Source organism: Neopsephotus bourkii, unplaced genomic scaffold (assembly GCF_033783945.1).
Source record: "Neopsephotus bourkii isolate Nb327-2 ecotype Australia unplaced genomic scaffold, CSIRO-AGI_Nbou_v1 NB_719, whole genome shotgun sequence".
NCBI classification, from domain to species: Eukaryota; Metazoa; Chordata; class Aves; order Psittaciformes; family Psittacidae; genus Neopsephotus; species Neopsephotus bourkii.
Genome location: NW_026901218.1, coordinates 993575 through 1017144, shown reverse-complemented (window position 1 = coordinate 1017144; position 23570 = coordinate 993575). Strand labels below are relative to the sequence as shown.

The 23570-nt window shown below is 50.1% G+C and overlaps 2 protein-coding genes across 3 annotated transcripts in view; both read left to right on the top strand.

Moving 5' to 3' along the window:
- The first annotated feature begins 7243 nt into the window (after nucleotides 1–7243).
- Nucleotides 7244–11969, top strand: FAM3D (FAM3 metabolism regulating signaling molecule D). The gene is given in 11 exon segments (XM_061354286.1): nucleotides 7244–7260; nucleotides 7420–7445; nucleotides 7448–7486; nucleotides 8238–8345; nucleotides 8530–8550; nucleotides 9168–9291; nucleotides 9547–9605; nucleotides 9960–10010; nucleotides 11270–11354; nucleotides 11498–11624; nucleotides 11805–11969. Coding segments are annotated over 11 exon segments (747 nt in total). The 3' UTR covers nucleotides 11895–11969.
- Nucleotides 11970–14468: 2499 nt separating this feature from the next.
- FAM107A (family with sequence similarity 107 member A) overlaps nucleotides 14469–23570 on the top strand; it is a 320254-nt gene continuing 311152 nt past the window's right edge. For both annotated transcript variants that reach the window (XR_009725547.1, XM_061354264.1), the window contains exon 1: nucleotides 14469–14780. Coding sequence is in view for 1 of the 2 variants with exons in the window: in XM_061354264.1 (XP_061210248.1) it covers nucleotides 14757–14780 (24 nt within the window). In the remaining variant the exon portion in view is untranslated. The remainder of the gene's footprint in view (nucleotides 14781–23570) is intronic.

Here is a 23570-nt window from a genome sequence, read left to right as displayed (position 1 = left end):
TTTTAGTCTCCAAAATTGAATTTCCTGTGCAGGTCCCTTGACCTTACTCCCTTTCATGGCAAAACCGGCTTTCAGCAGGATTTGGATTATTTTCCTCCCTTTCTCAAAAACTTCTCCCGCTGTACCACCCCCCAGAATAATGTCATCAATGTATTGCAGGTGTTCTGGAGCTTGCCCCTGGTTCTAGTGCAGTCTGGACCTGTCCATGGCAGATGGTAGGGCTGTGTTTCCACCCCTGGGGCAGTCAGTTACAAGTGTACTGGACAACCCTCCAAGTAAAATCAAGATGTGGCCTGCACTCTGCTGCCAAAGGAATTCTTAAAAATGAGTTGGCAATATCAGTCGTAGCATACCACTTGGCTGCCTTTGACTCCAGTTCATACTGAAGTTCTAGCATCTCCCATATGGCAGCACTCAAGGGTGGTGTGACTTCATTCAGGCCACAATAGTTACTGTTAGTCTCCACTCTCTGTTAGACTTTCACACTGGCCATAGGGGGCTATTAAAGGGTGAGCGGGCGCTGCTGATCACTCCTTGGCTCTCCAGTCTACAGATCAGTTTATGGACGGGAATCAGGGAACCTCAGTTGGTGCGATATTGCTGCCGTTGCATGTTGTGGTCGCGATTGGCACTTGTTGTTCCTCAACCTTCAGCAACCCCACAGCAGGAAGATCCTAGGAGAGACCAGGCAAGGTGGACAGCTGCTTAATTTCCTCTGTCTCCAAAGCAGCAGCACCAAAAGCCCATCGGTACCCTTTTGGGTCTTTGAAGTAGTCTCTCCTGAGGTAGTCAGGCTGACTTCAGCCTCCAGTACAGACAACTCTTGGGATCCTTCTGTCACTCCAGAAATATAGATGGATTCCACCCCTTGGCAGCTTGATGGCTTCAGGGTACACTGTGCACTGGTATCTACTAGAACCTTATACTCTGTGGGACTGATGTGCCAAGCCATCTGATCCACACAGTCCAGTAAATCCGATTAACCCTTACCTTGACCTGGCTGGAGGCAGGGCCCCTCTAATAGTGATCACAATATTGGTCACTTACGTTTTGTAGAAAGGGATAAGTCTTCTCTATCACAGGAGCTGGACTAAAATGAGGTCTTCCACTCCATCTGGGAACCTGCTCAGCAGAGACTGAAGCCGCAGCTTTCAAGAGATTATCATCCTTGACCTTTGTTCTCCTCTTCAATTCATGCACCTGTTCTTCCAGAGCTGAGGTAGTTTTTCCATCCCACTTTCTCATGTCTTCTCTGTGATTTCGCAGGTAATAACATAGGGTGGCCCATGGCATGTACCTCCTATATCTTCTCTCTCAAGGAGTAGGATGCCTTTTGTTAATAGTTGAGACGTGTGTTGGTACATGTGGGGAGCTGCATAGATTGGATAGATCTTCTCTCAATTGTTTGAACTCATGGGACAGTTTTTCCACAGCTGAAATGATGGAAGGGGTGAGATTGTCTTCGAACTCTCAGAGTTGATAGATCATTTCATCCACTTTTGGTGGTGCTACATCATGCCATGATCATTGATGCCAGTGAGTGGGCATATGATGATGGTGCACTCCGTGTAAATTGAAGCCACAAGTCACATTCAACTTTCTCTGGATCTATGGGTGCATTCCCAGCATCTGGCCTATGACAGATCATCTCTGCAATGACTGATTCCCTCAGAGACTGGATGCCTTTCTCTATTGTGGTCCATTTGGCCTAATGACTCATGACGTTGTTCTCGTATGGAAACCTTTCTTTCACAGCTGTCAAGAGCCACCTCCAAAGGCTGAGGGACCATTTCTCTTTTGCAACTGCTTTGTCAATTCCCCCTTCCCTAGCAAATGATCCCAGCTGCTTATCTTCCCTACCTTCTAGTTTGTGACCGTCAGCCCCATTGTCCCAGCATCAGAGCAATCATGTGATGATGTGCTCCCCTGGTTGACGGGTAAAATCCTTGTGCATATTTTGTAGCTCAGTTGAGGTCTGGGGTTGAGAAGTCACCTCTTCTTCCTCTTCCTCTCATCCACATAATAATAACACTTGTTCAAATGCTGTCCCGTGTAGTAAGTGCATTGGTTCTTCATCTTTCTTCACTGTACAGGTTGCTATTTGTGCCTCTTGTTTGCTTTTCCCCTTGCGTACAGGAGGAACCAATACTGGCATGAACTGGGCCTTTGCTTTATCTGCAGTGATTATCACTGTGGTTGGAGTGGCTGCAGTATCTGTTGTTGGGGTTGGTGCAGCTGCTGTGCTTGGGGTTTGAGTAGTTGCTGTACTTGTCGCTGGGGTTGGTGTAGTTGCTGTGCTTGGCATAGCTGCATTGTCTGTTGTAGTCAGAGTTTGAGTAGCTGCTGTACTTGTCACCGGGGTTGGTATAGCTGCTGTATTTGGAGTTTGTCTGGTGCTTTGCCATCAGATCCAGAGACATCTTTTTCCCTTTGAAGGTGCTGGACAGTGTTGAACAGGGCTCTGTAAGCATAGGCTAAGCCCCAGAATGTTGCCATGATGTGTCCCTCTCTGGTACGACCAGGATGACAACACACCTTGTTTAAGTGTTTTACTAGTTTTTTCCAGATTTTGCACTTGTTCAGTGGTGAATTCCAAAGCACTGGAGGGGCCCACTGGCTTAGATACTTGCCTGTATTATCCCACACCCCCTTCCGTTCATGACTGTCCAGCCTCAGGGAAAATCTCTTGGTCCTCCTATATCGTCATCAAACCCAAACGCAACTCCGCTTAACTTTCGAGATCAGATGAAATGGTCATGGCTAAAACACACTCTTATGCGTGCCAACATGGTGATCCCCATCAAAATCAGCAGGCAGGTCTCAAGGGTACACAAAGGCCATTCAAAACCTTCAGAACTCTCAAATGATGCTGTAAATAGTCTGGTGGGGGAGATGGGAACATAAGGGAATGTCTCCTTCATAGGTTGACCACCCAAGGAGAGAAAAAAAAGATGTGTAATTGATAAACACTTCCATTATATACCTCCCAAAGTATAGAGGTGATGACCATACTGGGAACGCAAGCCAGATCAGTTTGATGATCAATGAGTCTATTGTATTATAAGTCATTACCATAAAGTACAGTGAAACAAGAGCCTTAGCCCAAGCTCCCCAGCCGATAAACACTAAAACAGCAAATACCAGCTGTAAGTAAGGTACAACATGCTGAAACTCCAAGATCAAGAGCAAGAACTTTGAGAGCCAATAAATCAGCATTGTGACAAGCGACTATTAATCCGAAACAATGAATGCTTATCACAGATACGATTAGACACACTCTGGACAGATCTGTTGTTATCTCAACCCTTCCTGCCCCATGTTGGGCACCACAAGGAATTGTCATGGTTTAAACACAGCAGGTAACCCAGAACCACTCAGGCGCTCACTCACTCCCCCTGCTTCTTCCTCCCCCCGCTCCCCGAGAGATGGGGAGGAGAATCAAAAGAATGTAGCACCCACGAATTGAGATAAGAACAGTCCAGTATCTAAGGTATAACACAAAACCATTATTGCTACCACCAATAATAATAATGATAAGGGGAATAACAAGGGAAGAGAATACAACTGCTTGCCATCTGCTGACTGATACCCAGCCTCACCCGAGCAGCTATCTGGGCCTTCTGGGTAACTGCCCCCAGTTCATATACTGGGCAAGACGTGCTGTGGTATGGAATACCTCTTTGGTCAGTTTGGGTCAGGTGTCCTGTCTCTGCTTCCTCCCAGCTCCCCCTCCTCCCTGGCAGAGCATGAGGCTCACAAAGTCCTTGGTCAGAGTAAACATTACTGAGCAACAACTAAAACTATTGGTGTTATCAGCATTGTTCCCAGGCTGAAATTAAAAAACACAGCACTGCACCAGCTACTACAAAAGAGAAAAGTGCCTGCTACTGCTGAACTCGGGACACACACAGCTCTGACTACCAGGACACCTCCTATGCACTGACGAGGAGCCCTCAGGGTGCTGGCATCCAGGGCTTCGCTAGCTGCCAAAAACGCATTTCAGGTCCTTCCACACATATAATCACCAAAACCAGAACCCTTCACCATAGCTGCCCAGTGGAGGGATTACAGCATGGTCCACACTTTCCCTTTCAGCCCCAGGAAGCACCTCTACCCAGCAGACAGCTTGCTGCCATCCCTGCACACCAGCACTTGTGTCCCTCCTTTTGCCCTGGGGTTTTGGCACGAGCCACTTTGGTACCTGTAATCTACAGCACAGGGATCCCCACCAAGCTACTGGCTGCTTTCCTATGCTAGAGGGGATGCAATCCCCAATATCTCACTGCTGCAGCTCTTGATTCACTGCTTGGGCGGACATTGCTGGAGAGGCAATGTCATAATGATTTAGCTTTGGACTCAGAGCCAGGTAAGTGGCCACCAATGACAAATAAAAGAGTAAGAGAGAGAATGTGATGGTTGTGGATGTGTGCAGCAACTCTAAGTGCTACATCCCACCTTGGCTGCAGTCCTGCTCCCAGACAGGGCTCAGCACCCCTGCCTGCCACCGCCATGCATCCTGTTTTGCTTCTGTTTCAGGATCAGGGCCTCACTGCAGTTAACTATTGACTTGCACTGGGGCATTTTCACTGTATGATGCCCTCTCCAGCCATTTGGCAGATGCAGCAGCTGGCCAAGAGCTTTTATGAGCTGAGGAATTTACAAGCCCTCTGGCAAACAGCACTCTTCCATTGCATAACTCAAAACTCAGTCAGATTGTTTCCTTTTGAGACTAAAAATGGCATTACAGCATCCTCCATTCTGTCCATCCCTGGACGCGGAGTGGATGTGCCCCCACCCAACACGAGCCCCTCTTATGCATTTTTGCAGGAAACCCCTCACTTTTGGAGGGGTGACTCACTGGGTGTGAGCACTGGTGACATCTGGCAGTGACCCTCTTTGGAGCCACATCCCCACATCACACCAAAATGCTGTTTTATTCATGGTCAGGGACCTGCGGGGAGAGAGAGGGATGTGTGAGGATGAAAAGCAGTGAAAATATCCCAAACCCAACACAGGGAGAAGTTTCTGGGGGAAGAGAAACGAAGTTTTCCTGCAGTGTTGGGAGGAAACAGGAACATTCACCTGCTGCATCCTGGAAAACCTCCCTGCAAAGGCAGGGATCTGCCTGGGTTTCTTCTTGGCAGCATTAACTCAGTGCTGCCAAGCGGCACTTTAATCCCAAGCAGGCACAGAGTGCAGCCTTTGCTTTACAGCACCACAGACCTCTTTATCAGTATTTGTCTGAGAGCCTTCTTGTTCCTGGAACAGTTTTTAAGCAAATAGATTTCATGTTTATTAGACAAGTAACTGCCTATTACCCACCACGGTTCCTTCCCTTCTCCTGCGCGTTACCTCTGGTATATGCCAAAGCAGAGTCATCTTTTTTCCCAGCACAGCTGGGGGCAGAATCAATCCAAACAATTAAAAGAGAACAGAAATCTCAGGTCAGGGCTACCCTCCTGTAATGCAATCAGGTTCCAGGAACTTGGAACTTTGCCCAGTAAATTTTACCTGGGATTAAGGTGAAGATTAACAGCCCAAATACATACACGACTTCCCTATAGTACTCGTGTTTCTAGGTTTATTTTTCCATTTCTCTTCCTTTGCAATGAAAAAAGCAAACACAAGCTTGGCAGAGAGCATTGTGCAACAGGCCCTGGTGAGGCCAGTGTCCCCTGCAGCAGTGGGGATCAAACAGAGACAGTTTTGCAAACCTAGTGGCGTTTTGCTCCTCTCACTGTGTCCAAGTCACAGCCCAGGTCAAAATCCTCACCAGCTTCAGACTCTGCTCATCGTGTTTGAGAGGGATGGGAGCTACAGAAGCTCCAAAAGCAAAGGGATGCCCATTCTGAAGCCTCTGCAACTTACCAATGCAGATGTTAAGGAGAGCTCTTCTGCACCTATCACACCCCTCACCAGATCAGGCAACAGGCTGGGGACCCTGGCATGGCAGAGACTCACTGCATTAAAATAGCAAAACTTCATGCTGAAAGGAGCAAAATGCCAAAATGCAAGAGCCCAGACCCAGCTAAGAGCAGTGTTTGCCCTCCAAAACCTTTCAACTGTCCTTTTGCAGGTCTGTGGCTCTTCCACCAGCTCAGTGAAACAGGCTTGTTCATGCCAGCTCCAACATCAGTTTAAAACCCATTTCTGGGATGCCGTGCCAGGGGCTGAAATAAGCCAGGATAAAGTGATGAGAGGAAGGGCTGTGGGCATCGAGAACCCTGTATCACATCCTGCAGAGAGATCTCTGCTCATGGCCACCTTCTTGGTGGAATAGCTACAGTAAAGAGAAGTGAGATGCTGCTGGGAAGGAAGTGTGCCGAGCTGATACACTATCAAGAACACATTGCTGCGATACACAACAGGACGCAAATACCTTGCCAAATCTCCTGAGCTCAAGCCCTGGGAGGTAACCCAGAGCAGGGCTGGGCAGGAAGCAAAGCTCTTCTCTTCTTCCTCATGATGCAGTACCCTGAGACCAGCATTCAGCCCAGCCCTGCTACAACCCAGTGCTCCTTATTTACCCTTCAAACAGGAAAAGCAACTCTCAGCATAGCTCTTCTGCAAACTCTCTATGAGAAGCCTCTCTGAAGGGCTCCTTTCATTAACATGAGGCTCTTTAACCCTGAGCACGCATCTCACAGGTGACAGTTTACCTTAGGACTCCAGCGGGGTTTCCAGGAAGAACATTCATCAGGCTGCAGTCTCAAATTTCAAAGGTAGGAGCATAATCCCAGCACTAAGGAGGTGCCAGTCACACACATCAAGGCAGCAGCAGAAGTGGTGGGAACAGATGTGCTCACTCAGGTAGGAAATACCTCACACTCCAAATTCCAGCCACCCCACATCTGTGTAGGTGAAGACACTGCACAGTTTGGACAAGTGGACATACTTCTAAGTCAGTCATCCCCAGACCTGGCTGCTCTGCCCAGCACTACCCTTCTTCCCTTCCCTTTCTGGAGGGACAAGCTCATTCCCCTGACTGGGCAAAGCCAATTCCTATTTTGTCCTCAGATGGCATTTTGCAGCCCCTAATATCTGAAACCTACTTTGCATCATCCCAGAAGGAAATACACCAAAGCCATAATCAGAGATAGGCTCACTGAGCTCAACACTACCAGCAGAATATAAAAGGACATGAAACAGGAGCACACAGGGCAGCAGAGTCATGCTAAAGAGTTCAGAGGCTTAAAACTGAAGCAAGTAGCATCAGTGCAGACTGCTCCAACATACAGAAGCCATGACACCAACATCAGGGTAGGACCAAGCACTGATAGGAATTTATGCATCTTTGGTGACCTCATAGTTGTTGCTAATGTGCCTAAACATAGCATTTCTCTTTTTTTCCCATCTAACACCTGCCTGGCTTTGGTGGGTTACAGGAATGGTTTATGCTATTTCATTCTGTTTCCTCAGGGTAACTTGTGACTTTTGGCCACCCCCTTGGCTGTGCTTTCTCTCACCAACACTATGCGGATGGCAGGTAAGGACAGAGACAGATTTACTCTTCTCTGACCATTTTTCTACAGTTCTTTAGACCTCCTTCTCATTTACATGACCCCTACCAAGCCCATATATGCCCTGACCTTCCCCCACCAAAAGCATGGGAAAGAGCCTTTGTATAAGCATCAGGTTTTTAAGCTTCATGAGGATTTCAGGCTGTTGTGTTTTTCCCAGTGAAACCCTCTGCGGCTGGAAAGAGATGGCTATAGAGATGTTCCTGGTTGCTTAAGAGCCATTCAGCTGCACTATAAGTGTATTTTTCTACTCTCTTTCCATGCAGGACTGGAATGTTTTGCTCTGATGAGTGCTGCTTTAAAGCTAAATGCCAGTCACCTTTGTGTTAGCAGCTGCTTGGCTGTAGCTAGTTACTAAACGAGGGATAGCAGCCTTCCCAGTGCTGGAAACACAGGAAATATTTGGATTCACATAGCATTCTGACTAATTATCAGATTTACTTTAAGGCAGAGAGAAATATGAATAGTGCCTCCCAGTAGAAGGGTAATGTCTATCTGAGCATTGCCACATGCTCTAGAGATATGAAGAGATCAGAGTCCTTTTAGAGGAGGCAGGAAGGCATGTTAGCTGCATTCCCACACCACACAAGCACTGGCTGTCACTCAATGCCTGGCAACCTGGGGATACACAGACTAAGTCCCCAAGAAGCCAGAGGGATCCTGTAGTCCACAACCCACGCTGCTGCGCTCACCTGGCTCCTCTCACACCCCTCACAGGCCTGATCCGATACTTGGCCACGTTCTTCACACTGCTGGGCACATGGTTCATCCTGCAGATGTACTTCGATCGGAGCTGGAAAGCCATCAGCCTGAGGAGCTGGATTGGTGAGGCACTGCAGGTCTCCAACTGGGTCTGGAGGGAGGATGCAGGAAGATGCACCAGGATGGGTGGCTCAAGTGGTGCTTGCAGCCACAGGGAGCAGTTTTGGAGACATAGTGCCTGAACAGCTGCTCCTGGCTTGTGGAAAAGCCAGCAGCTCCTCACCATGTCTAACCCTCCTGCTTGCAGGTGCCGTGGACAAGCCCAGCAGTGAGTACCACTGCTCTCGACTGCATCTCCATCACACAAGACTGCTCCAGGCCCGAGAGTGATAGTAAAAGGGTGATAACTGCCCTTAAGAGCCCTTTTCCCAAGGCAAAAATTCCACTCTCCCAAACACTGGGGAATTTTGCTATTGCACACAACAGCAGTGTCTTTGGCTGGCTCTGCAAGCACACAAACCTTAATGTGATCCCCCTGCCCCAGCAGAAACACCCCTGGGCCACAGGCTACATCATGAAGCAGGTCATGGGCCCATCTGGGTGGCTTGACACAGGTCCCTACCATAGCCAAGAATGGGAAAGCTCCAGGCAGAAAATCCCTAAGGGGCTGTCCTTGAATGAGCACCAGACCCATTGAATTAGCCTTGCCATCCCATTGCTAACACCAAGCAGCACTCAGTGCCCCAGCCAGCTTGTCCCACACCCCCAAGCACCGTAAGCCTTAAAGAAGCTCGTCCCAACCCCAAGACAAGCCTCCTTCATGCAAGAAACTGGTCCAGGTGTTAGTAGGTCAGAGTGCCAGCCCTTCTCAGCCCCTTGGGGACATGGCTTATGTCCCCCCATAGAGCCAACACCATGGCTTGCAGCTCCACTCCTCCCTCACAGGCAAGCAGCTGCCTCGGCACAAGTGTGGGAACCATAAGAGCTGCCCCCAGAACCATTTTGCCTTCAAGATCATCAGTGGCGCCGCAAACGTGGTGGGACCCTCCATCTGCTTCAATGACATGGTGTAAGCAGCACATGGCAGGGATGGGGCAGCCATGGGTGGACTTGAACAGGGCAAGTGGCCTCTGCCAAGCACATCAGTGGCCATCACAGTGCATTTGTGCTTAAAAAGAAATTGGGAAGTAGTTTTCATTGCCACAATTCTGGGTATGTTTTGCTGTCTACAACCACTTTGCCCCATCAGTTTTACTGGCTCCAGCATCTCCAGGGCATCCCTGTACTTACTGGTCCTCCTGGTCCTCTTTGCTTTCCCTTCCAGCCTCATGAGCAGTGTGAAAAACAACATTGGCAGAGGCTTGAACATCGCTTTGGTGAATGGTGAGTTGTGCGGAGACTCATCCCCATGTCCCCATAGCCAAAATCCCTTCTTGCCCCAGGAGCAAACTGACCACTGGGTCCTAATCCCAGGCACTGTAGCTGAGGCAAAAGTCCATCAGTCCAGTGTTGCACAGCCACAGTTATAGTTGCAAGCACTGCTAGCAAGATGGGAACAAACCCACCTGCATCATGCACTTGAACTCTATCAAACAACACATTGACCATCACAGCAAACATAACACACTTAGGGAAGTGTGCATTTTACAGCAGGAACCCCAAGCTGGTGGCCAGGCAAAGCCTGGAGCCACCCCAGCATGACCCCACTGCGCTCTGTTCTGAGTTTTAACCTTTCAGGAACCAATGGGCAGCTCCTGACTGCTGACACGTTCGACATGTACTCTGGAGGTAAGCACGGTCACTTTGCTGCTCTGTGGTTCTCAGCCAGGGCTCACACCAGCAGCGCTGGCTGTTCTGTGGTGTATTTAGGATCAAGTGTAGTGGACTTTGACCAGGATTGCCAGCTTGGGCAGGGAAAGCTCAGCAGTTCCTGAGGCTGGATTCCTCATAATACACCTGCATCCAAGGTTGGCTTCTCACTCCTTTTACATGCAGGTAATAGCCTGAAAAACATAATTCCACTAAACTGAGTACACCAGGGCACTTAAAACCTGAGGGAGGCTACTTTCTGAAATCAGGTAGTTACACTGATCTTGAGATTTTGCAACTTTCAACTCAGTTTTCTAATGCTGGGGGTGGCTGAGCAGCAGGTTGTTTCCCTGCCTTCCACAGGAGGGTAAATAAGGAGCTTGGGATACGGCAGGAGAGATGTAGCTCCCTTCCCCAGTCAGGCAGACAGAGCAGAGCCTTGTGGCAGCAAAGACCATGTCCCTTCACCTGCCAGCTTTAAACAACCTTTCTACCAGCAAGAAGATGCCCAGAGCAGGCACAGCCCCTGCTCACAGCCCGGCTGGCACTGGCTTGCAGGATGCTGTAAATCCCAACATTGGTGCAAAGCTGTTACCAAATCTCTCCAGAGTTTTGGCAGGACTCCTCAAAAATCATATGCTAAACCCACCCCATAGTGCTTTTGATTTACCCTTTGAGCCTTCCCCAGAACCAATCACTCTTCCTGCTTTTTGGTTTTGCAACCTCCTCTTGGTAACTCTGGAGTTTTAAGGAGAAACAGCAGCATCGTAGACTTCAAGCTGAATTTGCAAGCGAGACGTGTGTTGGGAGGCACTGGGAAGAAGGCAGTCAGCTCCTGTGCCACTAGATGGCGCATTGGACTCGAGCATCCTGTTGAAGGCTCCTGCAATACAGGGATGACCGCAGGGCAGATAGCTCTGCAGTGAGCAGGTTCATTTCTTGCTATGGGAAGTAAATTTAAGTAACTGGGTTTCACAGTGAGCAAAGTTTAGGAGGAAATTCCCCCTTGCAGTTGCTCCAACAGGAGGAAAGCACAAGCCTTGGGCACTGCAGAAGAGCCCAGGTGAGAACACAAGATGGGGAGCGCAGAGCCTGTCCTTTCCCAAGCCCATGACCCCAGATCCTGGCTAGCACCAGCACAGTCAGGATATCCCATTGACCCAGAGGGGATTCCCCAGCTGCCATGTAGCAGTTGCTGCTAAATTCCTTTCTCTTTGCCTAATGGTCTTTTCTCCCAGACATTAACGAACTGGACACTTTCCTGCAAGAGATCAAGCACGGCACCATCGTGCTGATAGCCAGCTATGATGACCCTGCCACAAAGTGAGTTTGGCCCCAGGATCAACATGTGGCTCCCCAAAACCCCACAGCTGGGGGGAGCTGGAGGTGCTGCTGCCAGCAGCCCAGAGGGGACCGAAGGGGTTGCCCACTTGACACCACACTAACACCTTCTTACCCTCTTTCAGGATGAATGACAAGGTGCGGGCACATTTCATTGAGCTGGGCAGCAGCCACGTGAGCAAGCTGGGCTTCAGGGACAACTGGGTCTTCTTGGGAGCCAAAGGGTTGAAGAACAAGAGCCCCTTTGAAGAGGTATGTGGGTCTCCCCTGCCACCAGCTCTGGAGGCTTCCATCCTTTTCATAGCACCTCTCCTGCCTGTCTGCAGAAGACAGGGGCCAGTGGTGTTATCCCATGCTTCCAGTTTTGCTCACTGTAAACTCACACTGTGCATCAACCACCTCGTTCATTTTCTCTCTTTTTTTTCCCTTCAGTACATCAAAAACAATAAGACAACAAATAAATACGACGACTGGCCTGACCTGCTGGAGATGGAGGGCTGTGCGCCCAGGAAGATGGATTAGCATCAAGCCCCAGCCTGCCAGAGAGGGCAATTTCCACCAGTCTCACAGAGACACCAGCCCCATCATGGCATCCCCAACCCCCCCCCCCCCTCCCCGCCAACCCCCAGCTCCTTGGTCACACAGCCCAGCAGCAGCTCCCAGAAACTGGCTGTGTAGGGCTCAAAAGAGCTGTACAAGTGCCTTCAGAGCCCGAGGTTTCAGCCAAGCTGTCCTCATCTATGGGTCAATTCAGAGTGTTTTATTTTTCTCTTATTAAACCAAAAACTCTGTAGAACGTTTGTCCTACGTCTTCAGTAATATTTCCAATTATAAATCAATACCTTCTCATTTCCATTTTCAAGAATAGTCCCTGCTTTTCCCTGCATGCCACACCCTCTGCACTAGCTGGGCATCACCATCACCCACCTCACAGGTGGGCACATGTATGCTCCCACCTCCCCAGCCCCACACAGCACAGGGCAAAGTCATCCCTGTGGATGCTCAGACCTTGATGGGCTCCCCCTGGAGCCCCAGCCAACCGCCCACTGTCCCCTAGAGCCACAATAAGGCCAGAAGGCCTCAGGGACGCCTTGCATCAATATAGGTTAATATCTGCAGACCAGAGCATTTCGTCCACGTGGTTGCATCTTTCCTGGGTTAAATCCAAGGTAAATCCTCCATAGCACGCCCTCAAAGGTCAGGATAATGCCAGAGATGTCCCAGCCTGACTTTACCCTCAAACAGGGAGGGGTGTTTCTCAAGCAGTTGAAGCTGTGCAGCATAACCAGTAGGTGGCAGCCGTTTACCAGGAGAGCCGGAGCCAGCATCAGCCTGGAGAGACTCAGCACATCCGGGCTGACACCTCACTGCAGGCACCCTCATACCCACTTTACTCGGGGAGCTGCTCCCCAGCCCAGGGCTGGATGACACTGCAGGGCCAGCAAAGCCCTGCAGACCTCCTTCCATAGTGGTTCCCATGCTGCTGCCCATATGCTGAGGAGATCCTTGGGAAGCATCTGCTCCTCACACGTCTGGATGCCTTCACCCAAGCACTGCCTGTACCCAAACCCTCCCTGAGCTCCCACACTGCAGAGATCAGATAAGTTACGTAGATGATGGCCCAAGGTTTATCTGTCATCGTGGACAGGGACAAATTTGCATCATCCACAGACTTCAATTTCCTATTATTATATCTGGGTTTTCCTCATTCTTTACAGCAGCGGGTGGAGAATTTCTGCTGGAGCACTGGGAGCTGTGCAGGGTAACAGGTTGTCTGGCACAGCCCTTTGTGCTTCTAACGGCAGGGTTTGCTCCAGCACAGCCTTTAAAGGCAGTTCACACCAGTCATCAAAGCGTTAGGTCCCCCTCCAGGGGAACATAACAAGTGAGGAGCACTGGCAGGATACAGCCAAGAAGAGACACATCCTTATGGATGAAACCCTGTATCCAAAACCCAGTACTACCACCCAAAAACAGTGAGGCAACCAGTTTGCCCTAAACAAGGAGAGATATCTAAATAAAAGTATAACACATCTAAGAGCTTCCAGTGCCAAAACTGAAATAAAAAGCCCAAAACAACCACCATAGAGGAATCCCCCAATACCTGTAGTATTTTATCCCAGCTTACCCTCCTGTGCTCTCAACATTCACCTCATCACACCTAGGGAAGCCTCTGCCATAAATCGATCCCTAAATCTGCTGCAACAGCAGCGCTTAATCCCAAATGCTGAATCATCCCTACCCATGGCAGCAGCGAGAAATAACACAAGGCAGCAGACAGAACAGCATCACATCACACAGCCCTGCCAGCAGAAATATGCCAACTATTTTAAGCCCCCTCAAAGGATCTAGATTCACTCCTAAGCCAAACTGAAAACAGCCCGAGAGCTGTATGGTGTAAACCAGGGCACAGCATCAACTACAGCCCCTTTCAGCTGCAGGAAACTTCCTAGCCCTTTGCAGTGCACATTAGAAAACTGGTTTAAAGCCAGAAAAGGGAAATGTGTGTTCAGCATGCTACAGACTGTTCAAACTAGCTCCAAATCACAGAGCTATTACAAAGGTACATCACTATTGTCAAATAGGGAGAGCTAGAAGTGCAGCCCCTGCGCAGGGACCTCAATTTGGAAGCTGTTTTACTCCAGGGACAGGCATCTGCAGGGCTGGTTTCCACCAGGCAGTGTCTCCCAGAGACTTCAAGCACAAGCCCTGACCTGATGCAGCTCCAGGTAACCTGGGCTCAGCTGGGGACCACAGTGTGCTGCAGCACTGCAGCAGCAAAAACAGGCAGCACGAGGTATTGATAGGAGCAAAGCTTGCTGAATCCAGTGCTGCAACAGGAGCCAGGAGCCAAGAGCCAAGATGCAGATGGGCAGCAGAGGGATAACCCTCCTTTAGTTTGGGGGTACCTATTCATTGTGGCAAAGCACCAAAGGAGCAGCTAGGAAGGATGCCACAGGCATGGACTGACAGGTGCTGTGACCCCGCAGCTGGGCAAATCCGCATCCTGTGACATCTTGCCTTGTCAAGTGCAATTACTATAATCTTCCACAGCCTCTCAAAATACAGATCCCAGCTTAGAAATCAGGCATCCACAGCCTGAAAGCTGCCTTTGTGCCCGGGCAGAGCCTGGGCGCGAGCCAGCCGTTAGGTGCATGAAGAAAATGAGTTCTCCATGTGCTTGGAGAAAGGAGGAAAAGCAAGCTTTCCCACTCAACCCCACTGCAGAGAGGCTGGATTTCACCCGTGTCTCTCCACAGCAGGCACCAAGGAGCCGGGAGCTGCACAGCCACACACTCCTACAGGAATAACAGGGGCCAGCGATCACCGAGAGCTGGGTGCCCTGCGCCCCGGCTGAACAGAGCACAGCTGACACGTCGGACCATGGGGACAGCTCATGGGAAGAAGGTAACGGCCAGTTATATACAGAGATGTTGAAGCGGTGGCGGGATGATGGAGACAGCACCATCTGATTACATGGTGCTTGTTTTGCCAGTAAAGCAGCTGAATGCAGTGAGGAATTAGAGGGAAAGGACCTGCTCCTGGGTGTGGGTGTCACTCATCAGGGCTGGATTAAGTAATTGCACCTGATGGGCTGAGCATCAGGGCTCTCAGGACAACAAGGAGGGGGTCAGAGCACTGCATTGGGACAGGGAAAGTCTGGCTTTCTGGGAAGGAATAGCAGGCTTGCCCTGAGCACATCCAGCAGCCTGCAGGCTGTCTCCCACGGATGCAGTGCAGAGTGAGCACCAAGTATTTCCTGGCCTGTGATTGCCACCATCTCCTTCCTGGGATAGGGAGGAGCTGGTTCACACAGCACCCATGAGCATCTTCCTCTCTTCCAAATCCCCCAGGAAGAGCAGTCAAACAGCTCTGAAAGGAAACAGGGCTTTAGAGAGTCAGAGCCATGCTGAGGCAGCTAGAGATGGTTGGGCTGAGGATGCTGGTTGATGTCATTTTGTTTTCACATCTGATGTCATCAGTGCTAGACATGCATCATCACTCTCCAGTTGTGGTGCCCTTATCTGCTATTAGACTTCTGTAGCTTGTCTCACAGTTTAAAGAGAAACATACTCACGCACCATACTAGGTCATCAACTTCTACTGCAACGAGGACAGCTGTGACCCTTTGCCCCAGGAGGGACCTTACATGCTCAGCTGAGCATGGTCTGTGGCCTTCAGAGCCATGGGCACATCCAGGCCTTCTGGAAGTTTACAAACCTGCTGGGCTTTCTCCCAAAACCAGAGCTAGACACTGCCTCAGGTGAAACACCCATAAAAGCAACCCACTGGCAAGGGTTATCGACTCTCAGAAGGAAATCAGGACTGATGTGGGACTAGTAAACATTTATCTATTTTCCTGGGCCTCAGAAAAGTGCCAGGTACAGGAGGTGCTGCTCCCAGCCAGCCCCCGCCTTCTTCTACACCCATTCAAGATGCCGATGCTGCACCGGATCCAGCACGCAGGGAACCACAGTTGTTCTGTTGCTCAGGGCTACAGCAGCACACCAAGGAGGAGCCACGCTCTGCCCATATGTAATCCCAGACCTTTGCTCACGGGTCCAGGACCTTCAGGCCTTGGCACACTTGTACAGGCATTACTGAAAGCAAGGAATAAGCTGGCTAGGTCAGGGTTCTCTCAGTGCCACCCAGTTCAGCCCTGCTGCATACAAAGCCATCTATGTCAGCACCCTGACCCCCAGAACAGATGGTTCTTGAACAGCTTTCCCCACTGCTCCCTCTTTCTGAAATACCATGATCCCATCACAGCCCAGCACTGAATGGCCTGGCTTTGAAACACTCCCAGGAGCTCAGGCTCTTCCATTGCACCAGCTTGCTGGCATCCCCAGAAAGCGCCAAAACAATTTTACTTCTATGGGCATCAGAAAGCCAGAGATTTCACCCAATTTCAGCCTACCAAATGTTTTCTGGGTCAACAAAAGCCTGTGCTACCACCCAGCTGGCTCAGAGCAGGGATGTCTGACTGACAGCACTGGTCAGTGCTTTATCCTTAGGCTGAAGCTAATGAGGGATGGAAACAAGACAACTCCTTCTGCTGCATTTCCAGGGTGGGCATGCACAGCAGGCTCCAGCCCTTCCCAAGGACCAGGTCAGGTCCAGGTGACAGGCAGGAAAGCTTTCCTTCCCCAGACCTTGCAGAACCAACGTGGCTCAGGGCATAGGGAACTGCCAGGCATGACCCCATGCACCAGCTACATCCTAGAGGACCCACATGGGAGCACAGAGCAGGAGGAAGGCTCAGCACCCCTCACCAGCACTGCCTGCATTAGCAGTCTCAGCTGGACCCCTTTTAAGTTTATACTAGAGCAGCACTCCAAGAGGATTACAGTAGTGGATTGTGGAACACAAGGCAATTCCCAGCTTCACAACAAAAGGGACCAGAAAGGCTGCCAGCATGGCTTCAAGGACGTTTCTACTTTCAAAGGCTGCAGCTGCTCCCAAACAACCTGTTCTGGTAGCACCACTGCCTTGCAAGTCCAAGCCAATAGCAGGGCTCCAGCAAGACAGTCCCCTGCAGGGGTACCCTTTGCTTCAAGGCAAGGACTATGATAGGGACCAGTTCAGGGATGCTACAGAGCTGGTGCCGATTCCTCCGCTCTGCAGAACACCAGTCCCACTGGGCACAGGAATCCTGGTAACATCCTCTAACCACAGCAAACCACTCTGCAAGTGCTCCCAGACTCCCAGGCAGGATGCAAGGGGGTTTTCTCCAGACACCAGCACCTCTCCACTGATTTCCTCCCTGGTTCCTCAAGGCAGGGTTTGCACAGTGGCTGCTTCCCCAGGGAAAGCTCACTGTCCCCAGATTCCCAAGCATGTCACTTTACAGTAGTGTCAGATGAGCTGAGATTAGCCTTGCCACTGAGCAGGGAGCTTTGCTCTGCAAGTGGTTTACAACAAGAGGCAGCATGCCAGTGCCAGGGAGACAGGCTCTATTTGTTCAGGCAAACCACAGCACCTGGCTGTCCATGCTGAGAACTGGGGCTTTGGAGAGCATCCTTTAGAATTCTTCATCTGAGCATCACAGGACAGGACCAGCATTTCTGGGAGCTGCTGGTGGGATTTCCTCACAACAAACCTCACCCACTGGCAAGGGTTATCCCCATGGCCTTGCCAGAGACATGCTTTCACCCGGTCTTTCATTCACTCTTCTCTTCAGGGTACAAGGCAGGTGCCTCAGGGCACACACCATGTCCTTCAGCCACCCAGCATGGCTGCTCCAGGCCACAGTCCCACTTCAGACCAGCTTTGACTTTTGCCAAGTTGCTCCACCAGCACACTTAACTGCACTTCACGGTTTTGTTACCAGCGATCTCATGTTATTCACATAATAAAGGAGGTGAAGGTTGCAAAAACAAACACTTCTGTGCCAGAATAAAAAGCAAAGCTCAAAAAAAATTCCATGCAAAAGGGTAAGAAGGGGACTAATTATTTTGCTCTGCTCCTCATTAGTAGGAGGAGGCTCTCAAACAGGTAAATAAATGCTATTGCCTTTTCAGCTGCTCTGCTATGTGTAATAGTAAGGTAACACTTCTATTAAGCATCTCTGTAGAAGTCAGACCTCCATCTGACTTCAGTTTTGTCTGTCAGGAGAAGGGTCTCAATCTTAAAAAGGCATCTGCCTGCTGCTGCTACAGGGCAGGGAGAGAATAAGAGGTGAAAGAAACTTCTTCTCAGTGAGGGTGACAGAACACTGGAACAGGCTGCCCAGGGAGGTTGTGGAATCTCCTTCTCTGGAGACATTCAAAACCCGCCTGGACACGTTCCTGTGTAACCTTATCTAGGTGTTCCTGCTCCGGCAGGGGGATTGGACTAGATGATCTTTTGAGGTCCCTTCCAATCTCTAACATACTGTGATACTGTGAAAGTTGTGTTTTTTAGGGTTTTCCACCCATCCTGAAGGAGGCAGGAAGCAGCAGTTGTGTTTTCCCAGCATCACTTAATGCTGAGCAAGGGATTCCCTTCCCCAGGCCTCCACACAGGTGAATACCCAAAAGCACACACCCCTTTCATGGAACTAACCTTGACAGTTCAGCTCCAACACATCCTGCTTGGCATCACCCCAGCACCAGATACATGCAGGGAGCAGAGCTCCAAAGTGCCAAGACAACATTTAAAGGAAAATTTTTAAACACATACATTATTAAATGAAAGATCCAGACTGACCAAAAGGTTGTTTCTTAACATTCATGAGCTTAGAAGCTCTTATCCCAACTACAAAAGCCCTGGGCCCTCGTTTTGGAAAGCACAGGAGCAAGTAAGGCAAAACAAGAGGAGCTGTGTCTGTTCCTGGCAAAGGAAAATTTTATAATGAGAAAGAAAAGGGCTGTTTCATGCCTTGCAGCACAGCACAGGGAAAAACCTGCCATAAAGGGACCAGCACAGTGGCTGGCCTGATACAGGAACACTGATCACACAAGGCCAAAGGAGGCAGCCCCAGGATCTGTCATCACCAGCATCTTCCCTTTAGCTACTTGGCATGAGCAGCAGCTGGAACTGAAATTGCTTCAAAAATTAAAAGATGAATAATCCCAGATTGCTTCCAGAAGGGGTGGACCATGGAAAGACAAAGATGCATGAAACACAGCACCTTGTGATACCCAGGAGAGGCTCCATGGTCCAGCAGCCCCTCTTACATGGGAGGGAATATTACAGGCTGGGATGCTGCAGCCCCATGGTGCTCCACAGACAGGCTGGCACAGCAGGATGTTCCTGGCTTTCCCCAACAGCTATTTCAGAAGGCTGGTGGCCAGTGTCCCTGTGTCCTGGGTTCAGCAGTAGCAGTCATTTTTCTCCTCCTTAGTAGCTGGTGCAGTGCTGTGTTTTTTACTTTCAGCCTGGGAACAGCACTGATAATGCCGATGGTTTTAGTTGTTGCTCAGTAATGTTTGCTCTGACCAAGGACTGTGTGAGCCTCATGCTCTGCCAGGGAGGAGGGGAGCTGGGAGGAAGTAGAGACAGGACACCTGACCCAAACTGACCAAAGAGGTATTCCATACCACAGCATGTCATGCCCAGGATGTAAACTGGGGGCAGTTACCCAGAAGGGCTAGATCACTGCTTGGTCGGGCTGGGTATCAGTTAGTGGGTGGTGTGCGGTTGTATTCTCTTCCCTTGTTATTTCCCTTATCATTATTATTATTGGTGGCAGCAGCAGTGGTTTGTGTTATACCTTAGTTACTGGACTGTTCTTATCTCAACCCGTGGGAGTTACATTCTTTCCATTCTCCTCCCCATCCCTCTGGGGATGAGCGGAGGAGATGAAGGGAGGGGGGGAGACAGACTGCGTGGCTGAATTTAAACCATGACACCCTGCCAGTTCTTTCAAGGCATTCCTGTGCCCAGGCTGCACAAGAGCCCTCGAAGGGACCCTGCCTGTTCTGCTGCTGGAGCAGCAGCCGTCCCCCCTCACTGGCCAGGGCTGCCACTCTGCTTTCAGCAAGGGGGGGCCACGAATGCCAAGGCCCACAAGCAGAACAAGTCCTACCAACAGCCACTGAATGCCACCAGTTGTTTGGTGGCACTGGCCCCAGGAGCAAAGCCAGAACTCAGATTCTAATTGAGAACCAGAATTATTTGGTGTCCTGGAGCATCACAATGCTCAAGGAGAAGGGTTTACCTGCACCAAGGTTTGGTTCAGAGGAACAGAAATGAGAGGTGATGACTTTACACAACAGGAAAACCCCCTTAAGTGCTTCATGAGAGGGGGGAGATCACTGACGAAAAACCCACTTCTGAGAAAAAATAACATGCCCTGAAAACAACAACTCAGGCTCACAAGACAGCAAACACTTGTAAGTTTTCTCATCTGTCTGACACAACACAGCCTAGCATGGAAGAGCTGGCGCAGAACTGGTCCCAAAAACTCCACAGAAGCCCTCCAAGGCAACATTATCTTGCCTCTTCTTCACCCCTTTAAAGTCACACAGCTGGTGACATCTGGGAACTCTGATTAAACAGAGACATTGCTCCAGGCTTTTGTAGTTTTCAAAGGAAGTAAAAAGCCACAGCATCTCACTACAGTAGGTTGCTCTAGCTCCTGGAAAGAGATCGGACTCGGTGCAGGTGGGAACTAATTTGGACACAGATGCTCCAGTTTAAGGGTCTGTGTTTCCCCACTGCTGCTTCTGCAGCTGCACTAGATCAGCAGCTTGTATGCTGCACCCTTCATCACCATGCAAAACCAAGTGCCACGATACCGGCACTGACTCTCTAGAGAGCTGATTTTGCCCTGAAGGAGCACAGGGTTGTACACACAAGCACAGTACATGTAGTCAGTAAGGTGACGGAGCACATCACACCAGTCTGTGCATGGGAAGCTGTGATACAAGGGTTTGATCCATGCTGAAGGTGCTGGGCAGGATGTAGATGCTGCCAGCCCCTCCAGAGGACAGGCAGAGGCTGGCCAGTACCAGCCAGTGCTGCCTGCATGGCTTCAAAGGAGCCATGGAAGAGTGCTCAGACTGAAGGAAGCTGCACAGTGTGCTAATGGGAAGTTCACTGCATAGGAAATGCAGGAGGTCCCAGGTCTGGGAAGGCTCAACAGCCCTCAAATGAAAATGGACGAAAGCAATTAAAGGCTTCGCTGCTTTGCTCCTCTCCTGGGGGGCTTGTTCAAGTGGTGCCTGCTGCCCCTTCATGAATCCTGAGCTAACAGGCATGCCTCACCTCTTCCTCCATTGCCTCCTCCATTAACAGCCTATGGTGGTGGGCAGCCTGGCAGGTATCATCTCAGCCCAGGTAACAGCCAAACCTCCTGCCTTTTGGCCACTTCCCTTTGAGGTCTGCACCAGGACCTGGCTTGCTGCCGGGTACAGGGAATAGACCACCTCACTTTGCCTCTCCAGCTGCTACCAGAGGTGCCTAGGGAATTTCTAGGTTGTTGTCAGAAGAGCATATTTTGGATGCAAAACTATCCTTTGTCCCTGATGTAGGCCCTAGTTTGAAATGGAGTAATGATGCCAGCGCAGCCCGGCAGCTCTAGGACAGTGTGGCACACTGCCAGAAACAAATATTGTCCCCATAAGTCATGTGGCATTAGTCTCACTTTTGCAAAATACCATTCTTCAAGGCACTTCAGAGTGTCTTAATGGTCCTTCTGCAGCACGACAGCAATTTGCTCCAAAACTGCTGATGTGCTTCCTATGTAGTCAGAAGCATCCCCAGGAGCAGTGGAGTAGTCTTTCACATCACCAGTGGTACCACAAATTCAGCACAGAGCAAAATATAAGCTCCTGAGACAGTTAAAGAGTGGTTTACCCATAGCAACAGCTTAGCTATTGCTAACATTGAGGTGGGCAGTGCAGATAAGAAGGGTGAGAATTTGGCTTTGTGCTGGCACGAAGCAGCATTATGTGCTCTGCACATTGCTAAGGACCAGATTAAAAAGCACTGAACTGCAGAAGAGGGTTTCTTTAGGACCAAGGGAGAACAGCAGGTCCATCGGCACCTGATGCTAATGGATGGATGGATGCACTGCTCCGGTCTGTGCTGCAGAGCTGCCAAGAAGCATGCCCTTCACAGTGGGATGTCAGGCTTCATAGTCAGCTTGAATGCTAACAGATGAGCCTTGCATACCACGGCTGAGCCCTGCACACATGGGGCTGAGCCCTGACACTGATTGCTCTCATTAATCTGCAGCAAGTTTTTGACTGAGGTCTGGTGCATCGCACTCTATCTCCCCATCCACAGGTCATCCCCTTGCAGCCAGGGAGCAGCTTCAGTGGAGCTCCCTGCCTCGGAGCTGACAGCTCCAGCAAGCTCCCCTTCCCAGCCTGCTGCTTCCCTGCTTTAGCTGGTCTTTGCACTTTGTTCTGGGCAGCCTGTGTGAAACCAGACTCAGTTTTGCAGTGTTCATGGCCACGGGAGGGCTGTGCCAGCCCTGTTGTGAGGATCTGGGAGGGGAATGGCATTGGTGACAAAGACAGGTGGAGGTCAGCGCAGTGCTCATCTGTGCCAGACTGTGTTTTCTTTATGAATAAAATAACACCAAGTGCTATTGGGATCATTTGCAATTTTCCACTCGACTAGGCAGCAAAGTAGCCACCTGCCTGCTGCTTGCATAGAGCTGCAGTAATGTGAGCCTGGTCCCAGATCCAGACCAACAGAGAGCCTGGTCTAGTTCTGAAAGCTTAAATTTACCAATTGATGCTGTTAGACCAAGGCTGTTGGTCGCCCTTGAGAGAGCGGCCATGAGCATCCAGCCTCAGCTCTGCTTTAGCCCAAGAAGTGCTACGGAACTGTAGAGTTCAGAAGAGTGGTAATGAAATGTAACACCAATAACTTGATATTTCATAAAGTCCTTTGCAATATGATAGTGAAACCAGCTATGGTTGTAGCCAGGGATCAGGAGTAATACAAGATGACAGCTTCAATTGAAAACCTACTCACCCTGGGGAAAGCGTGCATGGAGGGATGGACAAGGGGGCCAGGGAGTGATTGGGCTCATCTGGAGGACGAAGCAAGCTCTGGATTGCTGTGAAGTTTCAGAAACCCCATTCAGAACCCTTCCCATGACACAGGCAGCACCATGGCAGAAGATTTCATAGTTGCTGGCTTGGGAGCACCAGGGTATGCCTGGACACTGACTCCTGGGTGCCTGCCAGTCCTGACTGCAAAATCTGCCAAAATGATGTCCCATAATGAGCTGGGAGCAGAGAAATGTGCACAGTCAAGCTCCCTGCCAGTGAGTAACCCTCCCAAACCCATTGCTCTGCTACTACAAGAGAGAGGAACCCCCAGTTTCTCACAACAGCCCCTGTAACAGCTACATCATGACCACCACAGGGAAGGCAGAGCCAGCTCTGGACAGAGGAGGGTGTTACACTGCCTTTTACAGCCCTCAAGATACTATGGAGTGTCATCCAAACTGCAGTACTTTCTCCAGCCAAGGCCAGTGAGGAATTCGCAGTGCTATTAGGCAGTGGGGCATGCTGCTGGCTTTCTCTCTTTAACAAGAAAGTGGTATTATCTCAGCAAACGTGCACCAGCTTGTTGAACCCAGTAAGCCCCAACTCCATACATGGGAAGACTTTGCCGCAGAACAGTCGAGCTGACAGATTTTTGTGCACTGACATCACAGATGGGAAAAAGTCTCACTAACCCTCAAAAGTTTCTTCCAGTGGATGATTTCATTGAGGTCTCTGGATCAGTGCCAGCTGCTGCAGATGAGCACAG